The sequence below is a fragment of the Equus caballus genome, chromosome 1, assembly GCF_041296265.1.
Source record: "Equus caballus isolate H_3958 breed thoroughbred chromosome 1, TB-T2T, whole genome shotgun sequence".
Taxonomy (NCBI): Eukaryota; Metazoa; Chordata; class Mammalia; order Perissodactyla; family Equidae; genus Equus; species Equus caballus.
In genome coordinates, this window is record NC_091684.1 from 128534183 (window position 1) to 128555343 (window position 21161).

General features: G+C 51.2%; 1 protein-coding gene across 1 annotated transcript; it reads left to right on the top strand.

The window, feature by feature from the left end:
• The first annotated feature begins 922 nt into the window (after positions 1–922).
• CTSH (cathepsin H) lies at positions 923–20820 on the top strand. The gene is given in 12 exon segments (NM_001434490.1): positions 923–1042; positions 5274–5305; positions 5965–6070; positions 7075–7145; positions 7739–7843; positions 10567–10653; positions 11514–11569; positions 13332–13413; positions 14861–14929; positions 17486–17592; positions 19426–19551; positions 20378–20820. Coding segments are annotated over 12 exon segments (1008 nt in total). The 5' UTR covers positions 923–951; the 3' UTR covers positions 20454–20820.
• Positions 20821–21161: the final 341 nt, after the last annotated feature.

The window sequence follows — 21161 nt, forward strand, 5'->3', positions numbered from 1 at the left end:
TGGAGGGACCCACGGAGCTGTGGGAGAGCCCAGATCCTGACAGGCCAGCTCAGGCAGGCTCTCACCACACCAAAGAGCCTGGGGCTGCAAAGAGCAAAAGGAGCGCAGGAGATCACACCTGAGTTCAGACTCCCTCTGCACAAGCGCGGGAAAGTTACCATCAACCCTGGGAGCCTCAGTTTCCCCATTGGTAAAACGGGAGTCAACCACATGCCACTCTGCTGGGTGATATGTAAGGGCAGAACCTGGCTCTGCTGAGTACTTGAGGCGTTGCCGTGTGTCCAGGCTCCCCTTCTTCTCTCCGAAACCGAGCGCAATGCACGTTTCCTTCGTTTGAAATGATCGTTGTTCTAGTTGCTTATCTCACATCCAGACTCTTATACAAATCATCTTCCTCCTTTCTTCATATTTGCAAAATAAATTTTTTAAAAATGGCCTACAGCTGCCAACGTTACTTTCTCAACAGAAAGACTAAACTGCCTATTAGGGGCGTGGGGGACTCACAAACACAGCTGTCTAGTTTTTCTGGTTGTAAGTTCATTTCCAAGCAGGGGAGACAATCAGGGGAACGCGGTTACTGAGGACGGGAGTCGGAGGCCCTGGGGTGGGAATGGGTGGGGAGACCCGGGCTCTGGGGTTGGGGCCGGGCAGGGAGAGGGAGAGGTCAGGCTGGGCCCCGCCGCCCCACCCACCCCCCGCACCAGCCCTGCCCTCGGCGCCAGCCTGTCCCGCAGATGGAGGACCCCGCCAGACGGAGCGGTCCAACTTGCCCTTCCTTGCGGAGGAGAAAGGGAAGTGATGTGGCCCGGGAGGGAGGTGGGAATGAGAAGGGGCGGGAGGAAGGAGGCGGCAGAGACCCGGAGTCGGTGTCGCCCCGCCCCGCCCGCCGCCCTCGGCCGCCTCCGCGGCGGGGCTGGGAGCCAGTGCGCGGGCCGAGCCGCCGCCGCCGCGATGCGCTCCGTGCTGCCGCTGCTCTGCGCCGGGGCCTGGCTCCTGGGCGCCCCCGCCTGCGGCGCCTCGGACCTGTCCGTGAGCCCCTTAGGTAGGAAAGGGGTTCCAGGGCCGGGCGGCCTCCTGGGGGCACCGCCGGAAGGGGGCCTCGCGGGTCCGAGACTCGAGGCTCGGGAGGACGGCGGGGCAGGGTGGGGAGGACGGTGAATAAGCCCCGGAGGAGCCGGGCAAGTCATTTCCCAGGTCCCAGACTCAGGGATCCGGGAGGGGCGAACTGCGGTGGCGGTGGAGGTAGGGAAGGCCGGGAGGGGGTGCTTCTTGCTTGACCAGAGCAACAGGTGGGCTAGGTGTCCAGGATCCCCCTTGCCCAGGCGGCTTCAGAGCATAGAAGCCCGCGGCCTCTTCTGCCCTCCACCCCTGACAACTGGGAAACGGGGGACTTTGATCTGCCCCTGACGGAGGCGAGCAGGGACTTTCCAGCTTCTAACTGCTTTCCCAGGACTGGGCACATAGGGGATCCCCACGGGTGCCTCAGAGCCCTTCTGTAAAATGGGCTGGACGGGCTATTGGGAGGAGAGACTACTCTGCAACAGCAGTTTTAGCCCCTGAAAACTGAGTGTTTGTTCCAAGGGCCTTTGGTGTAATCAAGCTGCAGGACTCCCCCGCTTTAGCCGGGTGGGCTGGGCCTGGTCCAGCTTCATGCTGCTGCTGTAACCCTTCTGCTGGGGCTCCCCGGGCCTCCCCAGGCTGAAAGCTGGCAGCTTACTCTCCCCCGCTGCCTCACTTCTTCCCTACTGCCACTCAGTCTCAGCCCAGCCCCCAAAGACTCTGGGCTCACAAGACCACCTGCCCCCCCTCAGCCTGGGGACAGAAAAGAATAGCCAAAGAACAGCCTGGGACAGACGAAGTCACTGAGGCTGATGGCTCAGAATCCTGCCTTATTCCTCACCCACTTTTGTAGAAGAAAGCCCACCAGGCTTACAAACCTGGGAGGGTGCCCAGCTCCAGGTCAGTCCCAACCTAAGCTGCCCCCAAACAAGGGCTTTGCTTTACAATGGCAGTGTGGCCTGCATGATGGAGGACTGGTGCCGGAAGGCATTTTAGCTCCAGAGCACGGCTTGGCAAACTTTCTCTGTAAAGCTCCCAACAGGTAACTGTTTTAGGCTTTGTGGGCCATGCAGTCTCTGTAGCAACTACTTAACTCCTCATTGAAAGCAGCCATAGACAGTATGTAAATGAACGAGCATGGTTGTGTTCCCACAAACCTTTATTTATGGACCCAAATTTGAATTCAAATGATTTACAGGTGCTGCAAAATGTAAAATTTTTTTCTACCATTTAAAAGTGTGAAAAACATTTTTAGTTCGTGGGCTGGACAAAAACAGGCAGCAGGCCGTAGTTGGTGACCCCTGTTCTATATGCTCCCCACATGGTCTCTCAGATAGGGCAGACATAAAGATGTTTCTTCCAGAGATCACAATGAATTGAAATGGATCTTTCTGAGGTTGGGACGCAGGCGTCACCAGCAGATCCTTCTGGCCCTGCCCAAAGTCATCTCTGGGTTTTCCTTCCACATACCTCCAGCAAATGAGTAGTCCAGGGTTTTCACATCTGCTTGTGGCTTTTGAAACCTCCCAGAGTCAGACACTAGTCAGTTGTCCTAAACTCCATCCTGCCTCAAACCCTGGTCCTGAGGTGAGGTCTGTCTTCCTCTGAAGCCGCCAGGGAGCCATCAGCTTCCTCTGAAGCTACAGCAGGGCCCTTCACCAGGATCTGCAGTCCTCTGAACCGAGTCACCCCCACCCCGCAGAACGTGTGTTGGGGAAATGTGCATTTCTTTCCCAGGGGAAAAATGGCTTTGCTTGGTTTTTGGAACAGAAAACTTTGTGACCCACAAGGGAGATCTAAGTTCTATACAGCAGCAATCTTCAAACTGGGGGGTGTGGATCTGTGGGAGAGCACAAAGAAATTCCAAGAATAAGGGCACAGATCGGGAATCAGTTTCCACACCTTTTACTTCCAAATGTCCTCTTTGCTAAAACTGATCTGCCAGGAGAAAGTGCCTGAAGAAGTGGGGATCTTCCTCTCACTTATCCTGAATCTGAACCTGTGGGTATAAATGCATCAGAAGCAGCAGACAGAAAGACGAATGGTAACAAATCCTCTTCAAGTCTGTTGTCAGTTCTTCAAAGAAACTGAAATCAAAGGAGAGAAGACCTCACTGAGGTATCAGCTGATAGGGTCTTAGAAATAATGTTGAGCAATAGGGCGCCATGTGATTTGGGGCATAGGAAGGAGTGCAAGGAATTGAGTAACATTACTCTGAAGATTGCCTTCGTTGCCAGAAGCAATAAGCAATCCTGCTTATTTGAGCAGGATTCCTCAGGCCTTTGACTTATAAAAAAACCAAAGACCAGAATTAATACTGATCCATTCAACAAATAGGTAATGTTCATCCATAAATATATAAATCCAGGAGGAGGGATAGTTAATAAAGTCCTGTTTATCTCATTAAGAGATGCATTTCCAATACAAGTTTATTTTTTATGTTTAACAATTACTTTTCATAATTTATAGTATATTTGAAATATTTCACTCAGTTGGGGTATTAATGATGATGCTTACTCAATCCAGAATACATTTTTTATAATATTCAGAGATGTATGGGTCACAGGAAGTAAAAGTAATTTAAAATTTATACTTTTTGTTGTTGCATAAAAGGATGTTAGGGTGATCAAGTTATAAACATATGTTCCCTTAGGATAAAATTCTGTGAGGTAGGGATGGAGATGGGGGTTCAAAGAGAAAAATAAACTACCGTGATCCTCCCTTATCCATGGGGCTACGTTCCAAGACCCCTAGTGGATGCCTGAAACCGCGGATAGTACTGAGCCTGTATATACTATGTTTTCTACTGTACATACATACCTATGATAACGTATAACTTGTAAATTAGGCACAGTAAGAGATTAAAAACAATAAATAATAATAAAATAGAACAATTATAACAATATACCATAATAAAAGTTACCATACATCTTAGCAACCTCAGCATATGATTTTTTTCCTTTCCTTATTAAGTGGAGAACTTTCACCTTTTGGCTTAGAGGAAGCACTTTATGGCTTCTCTTTGGCATAGCTGAATTACCAGCATCACTACTCTTGAGCTTTGAGGCCATTACTAAGTAAGGTAAGGGTTACTTGAGTACAGCCACTGCTATACCACAACAGTTGATCTAATAACTGAGACAGATACAAAGTGGCTAACAGGTGGGTCGTGTCAACAGCATGGATATGCTGGACAAAGGGTTGATTCATGTCCTGGGTGGGATGGAGTGGGATGGCGAGAGATTGCATCATGCTACTCAGAATGGTGCACAATTTAAAACTTATGTTTATTTCTGGAATTTTCCATTTAATATTTTTGGACCATGGTTGACTGCAGGTAACTGAAACCATAGAAAGCAAAACTGTGGATAAGGGGGCACTACTGTATGTAAAATACCCAATTCTTATAGAAGAGCTTGTTCATGTTATCACTGGTGGGTATCAAGTCATGATGGTATAGATTCCACTGGCTAGCTTTAAAAGAACGAAGTAACGGACTGTTTTAAAATGTCAATATGTACAATAAACTGGAATACGTCCTTTGCAGTTACTTAAATTTAACGTGAAATTTTTAGATAACTTAAAAATGTACAAGTGGGGATATATCAGGATCCACAAATGACTTTCCAGCCTGTTTTTGTAAGTAAAGTTTTATTGAAACACAGTCACACCCATTTGTTTTCACACTACAATTGCAGAGTTGAGTAGTTGTGACAGAGACCATAGAGCTTGCGAAGTCTAAGATATTTACTATATGTCCCTTTAAGAAAAAATCTGCTGACCCTGGGGGTATATAGGTTTTTTAATTAACTTCTTATTGAAATATAACAACATACGAAAAAGTGCACAAATCATTAAATATGCATTTTGGTGAATTTCCACAATATAAACACACTTGTGTAACCAGCACCCAGATGAAGAAATAGAACGTGACCGGTACCCAAGAAGCTCCTCTTGCCCCCACTAAGGATAAGCACTATCCTGATTTTTAACACCGTAGGTTAATGGCATATCGTTTTTCAAAATTAATTTGGGTATCAAAGCAGTAAGAGTTTGAGTTTCTTTTTGCATTCTACACTAGATAACACTATTTTTGGTGCTTTAAATTTAGCCTAGTTTCCTAAAATGCAAATCACTTCTAAAGTGCCCTTCTTTGGCTGTAGACTCAACTTTGCCACAAGGAACCCAGGCCTAATTGTTTTTTCTTTTTGCAGAGAAGTTTCACTTTAAGTCATGGATGGTGCAGGTCAGTGCTCAACTTCTTCTTTCTGAAGTTTTTCATTTCCCTAAGTTTCCTGTTATCAAACCAAACTGTGCCAGATTTGAGACAATGAAGAGGAATTTTCTCGCTCTGCCCCCCTGGGTCTTTCCAGAATTGGCCAAACACTGGGAAAGATTCAGTTAAGTAAACTCTTTCCAGACAGTGGTCCCCTGTGATGAAGGTGACTGGCAGCCTTCCAAGCACTAGGATTCATTTCCATATTATGTATTCAAATCACATTGTGTGCCGGCTGCCAAATCAGTTGGAGAACACTAGTGCATGTGCTTTTGAAAGATGGTGATTTTTGCCATAAACTTGACCCAGCACCAGCTGTGGTGTCCAGGGGGTGCCCACGCTTGGCCAGTCTCCTCACCAGGGCCTCTTGGACTGTTTGTTGGCTGACCTTCAGGCAGCTGCATGGGCTTCCTTCTGGCCACAGGTCCCTGGAGGCAGGGGTTGTGCTTTGTAACTTCCCGACTTTGACGGTGGAGACCCAGGACCGTGTCCCACCCACCAACACTGATTTGGCCTGAGAATTGGGTCAGGAAGCAAACCTCTCTCCCTCCTCTTAGAAAACAAAACTATCTCGGTCCGGTGATCTGCATCCTGTTTCCGTGACTTATTGCTGATGTGTTTTGTTTTAGCACCAAAAGAAATACAGCTCAGAGGAGTACCACCACAGGCTACAGACGTTTGTCAGCAACTGGAGGAAGATAAATGCCCACAACACTGGGAACCACACATTCAGAAGTATTGTGGGGACGCCTTTTCTGCAGGCTTCTTGGCCCTCAGGAGGAGGGAGCATCTCAGATCTGGAAAGAAATCAATTACTGACCCGTTCTGATTAAAGGGCACACTGGGGGCTTAGGGTGGAGAGAGCAGAAACCCAGGCTCTGAAGCCATTCTGGCTGACCTCAGATTCTGCCTCGGCTGTTATTCTCTGTGAGGCTCAAGGGGTTGTAAATTTAGGACAATGCTCGTACCCCTCGGAGTGGTCATGAAGTGTGCAGGAGACTATATAAAAGCCCCTGCCCCATTCCAGCCATCCAAGGATCCAGCCTAGATGCTGAGCTCTGACCTTGGATGCTCTGGGGGCAGGGCCTCTTCAGAGATGTGCTCTGCACCCATGAGCAGCCTCTAGGGACATCTGCCTTCACTCTGCATCCGTTTCACTGGAAACACACACACAGCATATATGCCTAGGACTCAGAAATGATGGCAGTGTCAGCTAAGTTGGTAATATGGACAACAAGCATGAGCTGGAAGGAACCCTCGGTTTGAATCTCATTTCTGCCCAGTGCTGGCTGTGTGAGCCTGGGGAGAGTTAACATCTCTGAAGTTTTACTCAGCTATAGAGTGGAGATGATAATGCTCCCCTCGCTGGGTTGTCATGGATGAGGTAGCAGGTGGGAAGGCACTTGGCGCAGGTGTAGTGGTTCCTTACCTGGATGTCCATCAGACTCCAGTGGACTATCTGAAAAATGGGCACCCAGGCCCCACCCCAACCCACTGCATCTGCATCTCTGGGTGCAGACCAGACATATGAACTGTTGAAAAGCTTCCCAGGCAATCCAGAAGCACAGTGAGGGTTGACCTTGGTGGATTGAATTATGTTACATTTAAAAATGTAAAGAAGTCAAGTTGCAGCAGCCTAAGTAGGATACAAGTAAACATAGGGTTTCATTATTTTTTGTTTCTTTATTAGTGATTTACAGAGCTCATCTTTTTTGTTGTTTTTCCCTTGTCTTTTTCAGTGGGACTGAACCAATTTTCAGCCATGAACTTTGCTGAATTAAAACACAAGTATCTTTGGTCAGAGCCTCAGGTAGGTGTTATTTATTGTGACCAAATCTACGTCTTTTCACTCAAACCTTTGGAATAAGCCCATAGCTTGCCTGCTCTGCTTCTAGCCGGATGCAACCCCATCCCCACCTGTCGCTGGGGGTGTCCGCAGATCCTTGGGGGAGGCAGAGAGGTCAGCTCCCCGCAGCTCCTCAGTCCATACTCGTGGCCTCGACAATGTGGACCCCTACCCTAGGGTTGTCAGATAAAATACAGATGCTCAGTTAAAATTGAATTTCTGATGAACAACAAACAATACTTTTGCATAAGTATATCCTAAATATTGTACAGGACATACTTACACTAAAAAATTATTCATCATTTATCTGAAATTCAAATTTAACTGGATGAACTTATTTTTATTTGCTAAATCTAGCTACCCTGTCCTAACTGCCCAACCTGGGGTCTCAAAGGGACATGTCACTTGGCATTTGGCACTGACACACAGGGGGCAGGAGAGTTCAGACAGCTACAATCTTTCTCATTCTCTCTTGGTGATTCCATTTTAATCACACATTTTTTGTGTCAGAAAGAGTTTTTTTTCGCCACTGAAAAAATTATATTTGGTTCTTCCAGAATTGCTCAGCTACCAAAGGTAACTACCTTCGGGGTGCTGGTCCCTACCCACCCTCTGTGGACTGGCGGAAAAAAGGAAATTTTGTCTCACCAGTGAAAAATCAGGTATGCCTGGCAATCCCCAACCTTTCCCCAAAAACTAGCCACATTCTCAGGCAGTATACCATGAAGAAAAACTCAAAAAAACCCTAAAACCACAGCAAGTCTATCCCCAACTCTATTTCTTCATCATTACCTCTCCAGCTGCCTTCCTCTGAAAGGTGGGAAGATCATTATTTCTAAAGGCTGCTCTGGAGGATGAAAAAGTACTTCTTTCTTGGGCTGAAGTTTACTCATTCACCCACTACACACACCGCCCAGAGTTCCCCCTTGGTCCTGGGTCTTTCCTACAGAGTCACCAAAACATCATATTCAGAGGTTGGACACCAGGGCCCCATTCCTACCGCCCATGCGTTTTCTCTTCCTGTCCTCTGTCCACCCCACAAGGCACCAGCTCTCCCTGGCTGGCTGCTTCCCTCTGGGGAGTTGTAGGCAGTCAGGGAATAGAATGAAACCCAGCATTTCAGACATGCTCTAGCGAAGAACAGGAGGCTGGCCCCTCAGTGGCCCTCTCCGGGGGGAAGAGCACCCCCTGCAGGGCACATGTACCCAGCAAGGCCATTGGCCGTGCCTTCCCTGCACTCACAGAGCTGAGCACTGGCTGCTGGCTGGGGGGTCCCTACACATGCTCTGTTTGGGAGAGTCTCGACCCTACCCACTGCTGTGTATCCCCTCCGCCTGCCGTGGTCCCTGCCCTAGAAGGGACAGTGCAGTGGCCTTCTTCAGAAAGGTGCCAACCTCTCAACCCCAAGAAACACAAGATGAAGGTTTCCTGCCTGGAAACACTTGACTTTCCACTGAAATTCTCCCTGAGAAACACTTTCTCCTTTTCTTTGAAACCATGTGGCACAGATTACCTCCCAGGCTCACTGGGTTCCTGGAGCCTGCCCAGTGATCTGGACGTTTAAACTGCACCCAGGAGCTGGCCCTCTCCTCCAGGACCCAGAGGCAGCTTCTAGGCCGTCTGAGAATCCCGTGACAATTCAAAGCAACAAGTATTAAGCGTGGAAGCCTGAACCTGCTCGCCGTTTGGGCAGGTGGGAAGGGGAGGTCCTCCAAGAATGTGCCAGGTCCTCATGTCAACTGTTCCCAGGCTGTCATGCAGGACTGGGTCATGGGAGAAGGGCCAGAACAAGGTCTTACTCTCATAGGTGTGTGTGGTAGCTCACTGTGGCCACTGTGCCGTTACAGATAGAGTGACAGGATCAGCACTAACCCTCAGCTGCCCCATGAGGGTTTCTCATTTTTCATAAGAGGAGGAAACTCTGAGGGAAGGGGGCTTGCCCCGGGTCCAAGGGAAGCAGGTGACAGACAGGACTCCAAACCAGGTCTCTGCTCCAAGTCCAGTGCTCGTGGCTCGGCCCTGCTCTCCTCTTTCAGCACTGGCCAAACCCACCTCCTTGACCAGCCAGAGACCCTCTGACTAGGTCTTCCTCTCCCTGCTGAGGAAGGGATTTGAGAAGAGACTAGAGAGGAGGCCGGCTTGAGGGTGCTTTCCAGGGAGACAAGCACTGAGGACTAAATTAGGGCAATGAAGGAGGGACTCTTCAGAGACATCTCAGGAGTAGAAGATGGAAGATTGAACCAGAGAGGGGAGGAAAAGAGACAGAGGTGAGGCCTGAAAATTGGTAATAGCAACTACAGTGCTGAGCCCGTGGGGTAACTGCTTGATAGGCATGATCTTATCTGCCCCTGTAACGGCACTGTTGTTCCCATTTTACAAATGATGAAAGTGGGCCGGCACGGTGGTTAAGCTCACACATTCCGCTTTGGCCGGCCCGGGGTTCACTGGTGTGGACATGGCACTGCTTGGCAAGCGTCCTACATACTGTGGCAGGGGTCCCACATATAAAGGAGAGGAAGATGGGCATGGATGTTAGCTCAGGGCCAGTCTTCCTCAGCAAAAGGAGGAGGATTGGCAGCAGATGTTAGCTCAGGGCTAATCTTCCTTAAAAAACAAACCAAAAAAAGATGAAACTGAGGTTTAGAGAGGGGAGGTAACTTTCCAAGGTCACATAGCTGGTGTGTGGCAGAGCTATAATTTGAACCAGGTAGGCTCTGGTGCCCAACTCCCAGCCCTCATGTTGCTCTAAGGTGCTGTAAGTAAGGAGGCCAGGCAGTGGCAATGATTGTGGTAGAAGATGGTGAGATGGATGGATGAGGCAGGACCTGCAGAGGGTGAGGTGTCTGGGGCATCTAGGTGGGGTTGTCTGAGAGACAAGGATGTCTGGACCTGGGTGGAGGTCAGGGGTAAGGTAGGGTTTGGGTAGCTGTTGGTTTAACAGGACTGTGAGTGGGATGAGATTGGAGGTGGAAAGGTGAGAGAGAAAGTTCTAGAAACAAGACTTTGGTGAGTCCTGCTGAGAAACAGTGGGAAGAAGAGGAGCCTGCGTAAGATTCAGAAGTAGAAGGAAATCCAGAAAACCATAGAATGGAATCAGGAGGGGCTCCGGCCCTCGAAGGACAGTAGAGATTGGTCAACGAGAGGCCAGGATCGGGAGTCCACGGGTGCCGGTCAGTGGTGGCTGCTCCTGCTCCTGTGCATGCCCCAGTCACCTCATCAGTAACATGGGGAGAAGAAGGCCGGCCTCACAGGGCTTGTGAGGGTCAGAGTGGACAGATATGGATCAGGGCTTTGTCAACTAAAGGCATCTGGAGCCCGGGGGTTCTCACTGGGGCTGTCTCAAGGTTCCCCAATTACTGACTCCCCCCCTCCATGGCCTCTCTAGGGTGGCTGTGGCAGTTGCTGGACCTTCTCCACCACAGGGGCCCTGGAGTCTGCGGTCGCCATCGCAAGTGGGAAGCTGCTCTCTTTGGTAAGCACTCGGCCACAGGGCTGGGGGAGGGCCACCTCCTGCAGGCTCACAGCTTTGCCCGGAGCCCTGACAGGGAGGGCCCCTGCGTGGGCCTTGGGCTCCTTTAGGGCTTTAGCTAACCATTTCAGTTGGACTTCAAGCGTCCTAACCTTGTGGACATTTCGCATGTCAATTGAGGCTTTTCCTAGAAAGGAATGAGGCTTATAGAGGAAACAGCCCAAGGGCTCATTCCTAGGGGGATCTGAGTGTTCCTCAGTTTGGGAACCTGGGGCCTTTGGAAAGCAGAGCATGCATGGGAGCCAGCCCTCTAGGAGCTGTGCCGCTTCCCAGGCTGCCTCCCTCATCTTCATGGAGGGAAGAGCCAGGGACCTGTGTGTTCAACCCCTGCCCCCCGAGAGTGAGGGGTAACAAGTAGGCGCCCAGCCCCTGCCTCCTGTGTGGGGATGAGGGAGAGAAGAGGGCAGGGTTGGCAATGGCTGTGAGGTCCCAGGTTGGGGAAAGGTGGAGCAACGTCTCTGGCTAGGCCTGTCCCCACCCCTTCCCATACACCACCCCTGTGCATAGCTGGTCACCCATGACCACACACATGTGCATAGCTTTAGGGCAGTGCTGGGACAAGCAGGGCCCACCTATGCCCTCTCACCTGTCTGCTTGATTTCTGAGCCCTCCTGACAGGTGCTGCTGGGCTGGGACTTCAGACTATACAGAGATGGTCCCTCCCAGGGGCTTATAATCTGGTCATCTTGACCCAGAGCTGATGGGGCCACAGGTGTGGATCAGCAAAGCAGGCTCTGCTCCTGGTGCCAAAGCCTCTGGGGCTCTCAGCTTTCAGCTCACCAGGTTTGTGTTCATTTCTCTAGGCAGAACAGCAACTGGTGGACTGTGCCCAGAACTTCAACAATCACGGCTGCCAAGGGTACGTCCCTGACCAGGAGGGGCCCGAAGCCCCTTCTCCTTTCCCGTTGATCGCTTCTTTTGGATCTAGTATGTGCCAGGTGCAGCCACAAACAGCCTCATCCACTGCCCTGGGTAGTAGCAAAATGGTCCCCATTTTATGGAGGAGGAAGGTCACCTCACATGCCCAAGGTCCCTCAGCCAGAACGGGGCAGAGCTGTAAGCTGAGCTCGGGCTGTCTCGTCCTAAAATTCCTCCTCTTTCCGTAGTGTCACCCGGCTCTCTCCCCACAGCATGGCTGGCCTCATCAGCCACCAAGGCCTCTGGGCAAGTGGCCAAAAGAATTAATAGAGTGAGAAACACATCATCTTCCAAAACCAAGATCCACATAACAGATGTTGGATTGGCCTTGCTACAAGCTCTCTAAAGTTCTAACTGGCCCAGCTTGGCAGGCCACGGGAAGGAGCTTCTCTGTAATTGTGGCTAAGTGTTTGTGCACAAAGGCTGTATCTTTCCTGGGCCTGCTTTCCTGGCTTATTCTTAAAACGGGTTGTTAGGGACTTGCTCACATTTGTACAGTGTCTCTAGCCCTCTAGCCCTTGTCTCATTCTCCACATGTGCAGTGCTCTGAGACGCTTCCGTGGGCTCAGCAGCTTTCCCAGCACATATATGGGTAAAGCCAGGCCCTTCGTGCTGCCCTGGAGCAAGCTTCCAGCCTTGCCTCCCCTCGCCTATCTGTGGCCCATCCCTCTCCCAGCCCCAGCCCCAAGGCCCTTGCCCCTCCTCCTCTGGCATCATGGCCCTGGGAAGGCCTCGTGGTCCACCTGCTCCCACAGGGGCCAGCATGAGGGCCTCCTGCTGAGAGCTGTGCTCGGCGGAGTCCGTGGGCGTCAGGGGTGAAGTCACGGCCTAGTTACTGATCCACCGACCTGTTCAGCCTCACCTCTCACCTCATTTTTGGTCTCTTTCCTCTCTGCAGCTTACAAATACTGCCCATAACAAGAGTCTGAAAGAGGACTGTGGGGCCCCACCATTTTTCAAAGGGGTCTGTTTCTTTGGTTTATTTCATTTTTTCATTCATTCAACAAATATGACTGAGCACCTGCTACGTATCTAGGCACTGGGGATGCGGCAGCCAACAGAACACAAGGAGCTGACCTTCTGATAAACAAATGTGCCATAAGTCAGGTGGTGACAAATGCTCCGGGAAAAAAACAAGGGGTGGGTTGGGGATTGCTGGGGAGCTGTGGCCGGAGAGCTGTGGCTGGGTTTTTGTTTACTCTGGCAGGCAGCACAATGTAGAAAAAGATCCACCTTTAGACCCCATCCTGGTTATAGCTATGTGGCTCTGGGCAAGTTGTTCAGCCTTTTTGAGCCTCAAGAAATAACAGCATCTACTACGCGGGGTTGCTATGAGGGGTCAGGCCATCTAGTCAGAGGCTGCCCAGGTGAGGACGCAGTGGGCGTGGCCATGGTAATGATGGTGAGCTGGGTTGGTCCCATCAGCCATCCTGCGGGATTGCCTGCTCTTCCTGACAGAGACAGGCCTGGCTTCGAGGGATCTCTATCCCACCGAAGCACATGTAGCTGGACCTTGGACTCCAGCAGCCTCTCCTGAGTCTGTTGAGCTTTATCCTGAAGCCAGTCAAATGGGGTGACATTGCTAACCCCCGTGAGACCTCCTCTGCCGCTGGGCGATGCCCCGACCAGACCTCCCTGCCCTACAGGCCCCACCCCCACCAGGACCAGTCCCAGGTGGGCACATCTGTGTGTGCTTCTTGCAGGGGTCTCCCCAGCCAGGCCTTCGAGTACATCCGATACAACAAGGGCATCATGGGTGAAGACACCTACCCCTATAAGGGCCAGGTAATTCTGGGCAGCCTCATCTCCATCTTCTTGTGTGGCGGTGCTCCTCATCTCCACTCCTACCCCAGCCTCCGAAATGTCCCTTCTGTCCTCACCTCCCTTGAGGACTGCCCCCTGCTGCTAGAATTCTGAGAATTGTCTACACTCTTCAAGTTCATTCCTTCACCTCCTCTGCTTGCCTGAGCCCACAGCTCTCACCAAATCCTGGGGCCTCTGACCGCCCTCTCTGTGGCAGCACCATCACTCTCTCCTCCTCACCGTCTCTCCCACACCTCACACTGCGCTGCTCTCTTTCTTCCCAGTTCCTCCTTCCTCCTGCCATGAGTGCACCGGAGCACCATCCTCTGGCTTCTTCCCTTCCCGTCCGTCAGCATCTCCGGCCATGCAGTCAGCCTCATGCTGACACCACTCTCCAAGGCCCACACCTACTTTGTCCAAGGCCTGCTGAACATGCCAGGGGCCTCCCCTGCCATCACCTCAGCCCAGCCTGTCCACTGTTAAGCACCTCATCTCCCCCCCAAACCTGTGGCTCCTCCTATATTTCCCCTCTCAGTGATGAGCCTCCCTTAAAACCTGTTGGTCACCAGGGGTCTGTTCTGAGGACGGTCCCTCCACCCACACCTTCACTTCAGTCAGCCTTCTGACCATCGTAGGCCTTCTCACGTCTGCTCCTTTGGTCTATCTTGTGTCTCTGCCCCTACTCAGACCTTAGCCTCTCTTCATCCTAGATCACTGAGGGTGGCCTCTCCTTGGACCACTCTCCGCTCAGGGGCTGCCAGAGTGGCCTCTCAGACCCAGCTCTGACCACACGGTTTCTTGTTCAGAACTCTTCAAAGGCTCCTCAGGGCCTGCAAGATAAAGCCCAGACTCTTTGGCCTGCCCTTCAAGGCCTACCCCACCCCAACCCAAACCAGTCTTTCCCATCTTATCTCCCTTTATTCTCCCCCGGTAAACATTATGCTCCCAATGAACCACTTGCTGGTTCCTAAACACCAGGTCCTGTCTCTCCTGTCAACCTGACCGTCTCTCCCATCTCAGAAGGGCTTGCCCTTCCCTCCATGTGACCTACCTCTGCACCTGCCTCTTGTCGGTGAAGTTCTCTGGACTAAGACTAGCCTTGCCTTCCCCTGCCATGCAGGTTCTTACTTGGCTCCATTTCTTGGCAAGTTTCTTGGACTGGGTTAGGCCCCTTCCTTGGGCTTCCACTAAGTTCCATGTAAGCCCACCTTGGCCAAAGCCAGCACAGGACTGTCTCCTGTCACTAGACTGTGAGCTTCTTGAGACAAGGATGCCTCTAATTCTCTCTTAAGTCACCGCATCAACCAGGCCCTGGCACATGTAGCTTTTGCTTCGTAAATGCTATCAAACAGCATGGGGGAGGCCTGAAGTCTCAGCCTGGGGCCAAGCATCCCTAACCTTATTCTGTGCCCTTTGCCACCCTGAACAGGATGGTGACTGCAAGTTCCAGCCTAATAAGGCCATTGCTTTTGTCAAGGATGTAGCCAACATCACACTCGTGAGTACTGGATCCTTCTCTCGGATGGGGAGTGTGTTCTGATAAGGAGTCCAGCCTCCACGGCTGTCAGGTGGCCAATGGTCTCAGCAGGGCAGCCTTTCCTGGGAGCATATCACTTCTAAGTGTTGATCATCACTGAATCTCAGTAACCATGATGGCAGCATGGTGGAAGACAGGAGGGAAAGAGCATGAGATGGGCAGTCAGACGCTCTGATTCTGACCCAGGTCTGCACAAGTCTTCATTCTTGTATTACACTCTTGTTGTCTGTAAAATGCAAGCCATAATCCCCATCCTGCAAAAGAGGGTATAGGTGTGTATGTGATGTCAGCGTATGCGTGTTAGAGATGGAATGTGAATTCATTGAGTATGAACATAGGTTGGTCAGGACAAGTCAGCTTATGCTGCAGTGACAGACAACTCCAAAATCTGAATGGAACAAAACAAAGTTTGTGTCTCACTCATGTGACATGTCCCTTGGCTTAGGTGGAGCTGTGCTCTGTGTCGTTGGCTTCACTCTAGGACGCAGGTGGAAGGAAAGAGAGTGGTAAACTACGACTGGCTCTTAAAGCCAAAACAAATTACACAGTCAACACTCTGAAACTCAAGTGGATGGGGACATGCAGTCATACCCCGTTTCTCTGAGAGAGATCTGGAACAAGTATGAACAGCCCTTGTGACTCCAGTGTGTGTGTATTTGCAAGTGCGGGAGAATGTGTGTAAAGATTGAAAGAATATCTCCACGGGTATGTGTAAGTGTAGTATGTGAAAGCATAAGTCTAAGCAGGAATTCCCACAAATGTCTGCATAAATCACAAGCATGATGTCTGAGTAATAACTGTGGCCACCATTTAATTGAAGCACGTGCCAAGCTGTCAGCAACAGTAATGACAGTTTAAGGAGTATTTACAGGCACTACACCAACCACTTAACATGTATTATCTCTTTTAGACTCAAGACAACCCTAGAAGATAAATGTCATTATTACCTTGATTTTATAGATGAGGAAACAGGTTCAGAGTGGTTAAGTAACTCGCCCAAGGCCACAGAGCTAGGAAGAATAAGCTGGGTTTGAACTGAGATCATGTTATTCCAAAATCTACACCCTGTAATAGGGATGTTTCTGACTAGCATGACTCTATCTTCAGAAAATAGCCAGTTTCTCTTAGACATACCCACCAAGGGCTGACCTGCAGTGGGCCATTTGTATCCCACTAAGAGCCGAATTGGGGGCTCAAAGGTATCCCTTTTGCCTGGTCGCCAGGAGAGCCTTGTCTCTGACACCTGTGGGGCCCTGAAGAGCAGCCCAGAACCAATGTCCAGCCCTTCTTGATGGGATGGCCATGGGAGTGGCTGCCCCACTGCAGTGCTCACCTTCTGGGTGGGCAGATGCCCATGCCTTCCTTGTCTCCATCTGCTGTGGCCTGTTTGGGCTCACAAGGCCTTTTCTGAACATGGGGAAGGGAGCCGCTTGCTTGACAAGCAGCTGTTCACTTTCTGCAGCTGGGTCTCTGCCCACCCCTCCAGGGAGGCAGGACTGAAGGACGGCTGGGTGCCCTGCACCCCCGCATCCCCTGCCCTTCAGCAGAACCCTGGCCTCCGCTCCCTCTCATCTCAACTCCCTAGGGTCTGCACCAGGGGAATGCCCTCCTTAGCTCACTCTAACCCAGTGCTTCCCAACCGGGACACCTAAAAAATCCTGATGCCTGGGACCCACCGCAGAGACACCAATGCAGTTGTCTGGGGTGCAGCCTGGGCATTGGGATTTTTTAAAGCTCCCCAGGTGGTTCCAACTGCTGCTCTCACCTGGTCTCCGCTGCTCTGTCCCAAAGCTGCAGCCTCTAGGAGGCCTCTGACTCCCTCCCGCCTGCCTTCCCCAGCTAAAGGGGGCGGGTCCTCCTTGGGCACTCAACCCTTTGCTGGGTTTTCGTGTTTCCACCACCATCTGGGCCTTATCTGCTCATGGACTGCTAACCCCTGTGTTCTACCAAAAAGCTCTTAGGACTGGCTTTGTGGGTGCAGGGGGTTCTGGGGCGGGGAGAGTCACATTTGTCTCTGCACCCATTGGAGCACCTGGCTCATGAGAGGACCTTAGCGAATACTTGTGAGTGACCAAATAAGTGGGTCTACACTGCATCCGTGGTCCCTATCCCAAAGGGTGCAGGACTCTTTAGGAGCAGTGAGGTGAACAGAGACGACCGAACAGACCAGCTGAGCGAAGGGGAGGGAGGTCACAGGGGAGCCAGGGTTTGGGAGGAGGGACCTGTAAGCCAAATGAAAAACCCAAAGGATCCTGGACATTCAGGCATAAGAGGGTGGGGGCCCTGCCATGCCAACCCGCAACATCCAGTGCCCAGTTGTGCTGTGAAGAGGGGCAGCCCGCCCCTTGGTAGCTGCCTTCAGGTCTAAAGCAGCCTCCTCTTCCCTTCCCTTCCTTCCTCCTGGACATCTACATCTCTCTTGGCCTCTGTCCTACCTTGGGGCAAAGGGTCATTTTTTGAAAGTACAGTGGGGGAGATGATGTGTGTTCGTCTGTCAGTCCTTCTGTCTATCCACAGAATGATGAGAAGGCAATGGTGGAGGCGGTGGCCCTGTACAACCCTGTGAGCTTTGCCTTCGAGGTGACTGAAGACTTTATGATGTACAGAAAGGGCATCTACTCCAGGTGAGCTGGGGTCCTAGCAGCCTGCATGGAAAGACGCATGAGATTCAGGCTCAGCCAGGACTCCTGGTCTGACCATTTCTCAATACCTACCACGTGTGCTGGCATCTTACATATTCCCCCAGTTCATCCTCCTGCCGCCCTGAGGGTCGGAAACCATGGTCTCTGATGAAGAGAAGTCAGGTGCAGGTCACATGGCTAGTTAGGGCTAGGCCCAACATTTGAGCCTCTTCCTCAACAGAAGAGCTGCCTCCAGTTACAAAAACCCATGTGCAAAAATTTGAAGATGTGAAATAGGGAAGAGAAAGTAGCTGCTCTCAGATACCAGAACCCTGTGCTGCAAGCTTCACCACAGGGGATTCTTCAGAAAACCCACTCTCCTGAGCATATCTAATATGGGGTTCAGCTCATCCTTGCCTCTTGCCTGTTTGCAACATGAGTGAGTTCAACTGTCTCCCCAGCCACTTCCAGCAGCTGCCCGGCGTGTCCTTCAGTCTCCTCGTCTTCTGCCCACTCCTAAAATGCTGGTGTTCTCCAGGGCTTAGTCCTCAGCCCTCTTCCCTCTTCTCAGACATTCCTTGAACTCCATGGCCAACTGTTTGCTGAGAACTTCCAAGTCTCCATCCGTCAGGCTGGTCTCTGCCAAGCATTAGACCCGTAGATCCAAGGGCCTCCCTGCCATCTTCAAGCCAGGTGGCCCATAGAAACCTCAGGTCCTGTGTTTTCTCCTCATCTTCAGGTTCTGCCCCATTAACATGGCTCAGAAATGTGCTCTCTGCTCCCTCCCCATGTCTCTGCCCTCGCCCACCATTGCTCTCCTGCAGCCACTTCCTTACCGGTTTGTCCTTATGCTCCCACCACTGGCCGATCCTCCACTCAGAGCCAGAGTCAGCCTTCTGGAACACTCCTCTTGCCATGCCAACTTTTACATACTCCAGTTTTTCTCCATTGTCCAGTGTCTTAGCTTGACTAGGGGGGACCCTCTGACCTGGTCCTTCTTTTTCCTCCAAGCTCATCTCCCATCAAAACCACCCCCAACCTCCCCATTTCACCCTGTGCCCCTGCCCTAGCCGCACTGAAGGATTTGTAGTTTCATGCTGTCCCCTGCCTTCGCAGGGAAGCCTTCCTTGACCCCACCGCACCCATCCCCGTGGAGCTGGATCCCCTCCTCAGGGCTCCTGTCAGCCTCCCACTGTCACAGCCCTCAGTCCACTGTATAGAAGGAACCTCTTTGCCAGTCTGCTCCCTGCCAAACGAAGCCTCCTTAGGGCAGGAGCAGAGTTTTGCATGTTGCTGGTGTGCCCGGCACCTTTCCCAGGCCTGGCGCTTAGCAATAACTCAGTTACACATCAGCTGAATTAATACACAGCCATTGCTGTTTTTCCTCTTGAATTTCTTGGAATTTCTTAATGGAAGCTAGTTTACTATCATAAATAGAAGGCCTGTTTATTTGCCCTAAATACCAGTAATCTTAAAAATAAATACAGTGGCAACACAGAGTGCTACATGACACTCTAACTGGATGCTGTTGCATGCAGAGTGTGCAGCAGGAAGGCTGCTCTGTCCTTGTCATGAAAGAGGCATCAGAAAGTGTCCGGTGGTAGAGCGGGGCTAGCACCACGTGAGGGCTCTCTCCTTTGGGTGAGCAGAACCGAAAGAACTAGAGAGAATACTGTTCTTGCACTGTGATTAAACGAGAGCTAATTCACCACCTTCAACGCCTCCCAGGCCCCCCTGGGGAAACATTGCTCTAAAGCGCTCGGGTTGTTGGATGTGATTGAGTCATTGCTTTTATCCTTCCCATATTTTCAAACCTTTTTTATTTTCATTTTCCAGTACTTCCTGTCATAAAACTCCAGATAAAGTAAACCACGCAGTACTGGCTGTTGGGTATGGAGAAGAAAATGGGATACCCTACTGGATCGTGAAAAACTCTTGGGGTCCCCACTGGGGCATGAACGGGTAAGCAGCTCCCAGGTCCCATGTGCTGGGAGGGGGTGTGATTGCTCATGTCTGGGGGCCCTGGAGGGGGTCTCCTCCACCTCAAATACATGGCTTCTGAGAAGAAGCTGGTCATCTGAGCCCTAGCCCAGGCCAGGGGAAGGGAGCGTGAGAACGTAACCCCCACACGCCCAACACCCCGCTAGCAACCCCTCTCCTATTCCTGACCCCAGATCTTAACGATTCTGTGTTTTGAACAGGAGTCCATTTGGCTCCGTAGGATCTGTGACCACCGCTAGGAAAACAGTTCATAACACAGAACCTGGTAGAACTAAGCCAGCATCTGGGAGGGTCCATTTGTGAGAAATCAAGGCAACAAATTTACCCCTGATGCTTGGCAGCTCCTCCTTCTAGGAGAAGGGGGCTGGAATCAGGGGTCCTGGGTACGTATCTTGATGTGACTTTGTGTCTCTCCTGTCAGACTCCATGTCCTCATCCAAAAAGGAGAGATTTGTTACCTCAGGGGGCCCGGTAATGATTAAATAACTACATGAGGGCCAAGCAGGGCTAGGAAGCAGCCGGAGGTAAATTCTGGGGAGAAGTGAGTTATGGATAGAATAAAGAAGGGAGTTCATTTGATGGCCAAGGGGAGTTCCAGAGGAGAAATTATTCACCAAGTCAGGTCAGTGATTTCCTGGTAATAAAATAAGCCCAATGCTACTGTTTTATGAATAAATTCAGAGAGCCTAATCTCTGGAGTCAGATCTTGGTGAGCAACAAAACATTCCAGAAAGGTCTATGGCGAGGAAGCCCCCAGCCAGGGCCTCAGCTTGTTCTCTCTGCCCAGGTACTTCCTCATTGAGCGTGGGAAGAACATGTGTGGTCTGGCCGCCTGTGCCTCCTACCCCATCCCTCTGGTGTGAGCCAGGATGGCAGCAGCGACTGGTTGGTGGAGAGAGGGAGGAGCAGGCAGCCTGGCCATTGGTGGAAGTCCTGCCCTGGAGGAAGTGGGGGGATCCACTCAGGAACCCCTCACTTTGCATCCTCACCCCCGTGCTGTGTCCAGAAATCTAAAGAAAATTAGGAAGAAGAATTCCACCAAGCAACAAGCCCACCCACACCTTCTGATGCAAAGGATCACCAGCCTTGTGCCTTTTAAGCATGATTTTTAACTGACTCAAACCCACGTGGACCAAGAATATTCTTTCCTTCCTGAAGGGCTACTTTTCACATTTGGAGAGTACTGTCTTTTCTGTGGTCTTTATTCAATAAACATTCAGTGAGCACCTCCCTGGGCCAGGCCTGTGCTGTGTGCTGGGACCAGACGTGACACAGACCTGGGTCTGCCCTCCAGGCTCAGGTCTCCTAAGAGGGAGCAGTTGCCCAGGTCTCTGGCTGGGAGGATGGTATGGCTGCTGGTGTCACTGTCCACCAGGTGGGGGACCAGGGGGAAAACTAGGTTTAATTTGAGATCGTGACCATTGTCCCCGGATGAGGAGATGGGGAGCGAGGAGGAAACGTGCCGAGCTCAGGCAGAGCCAGGATTCAAACCCGCGACATGAGCCTGGAAACATGTACTTCTCCACGTGGCCTCCCCACATTCCTACCCCTACTCAAATGCTGGCCCTCTG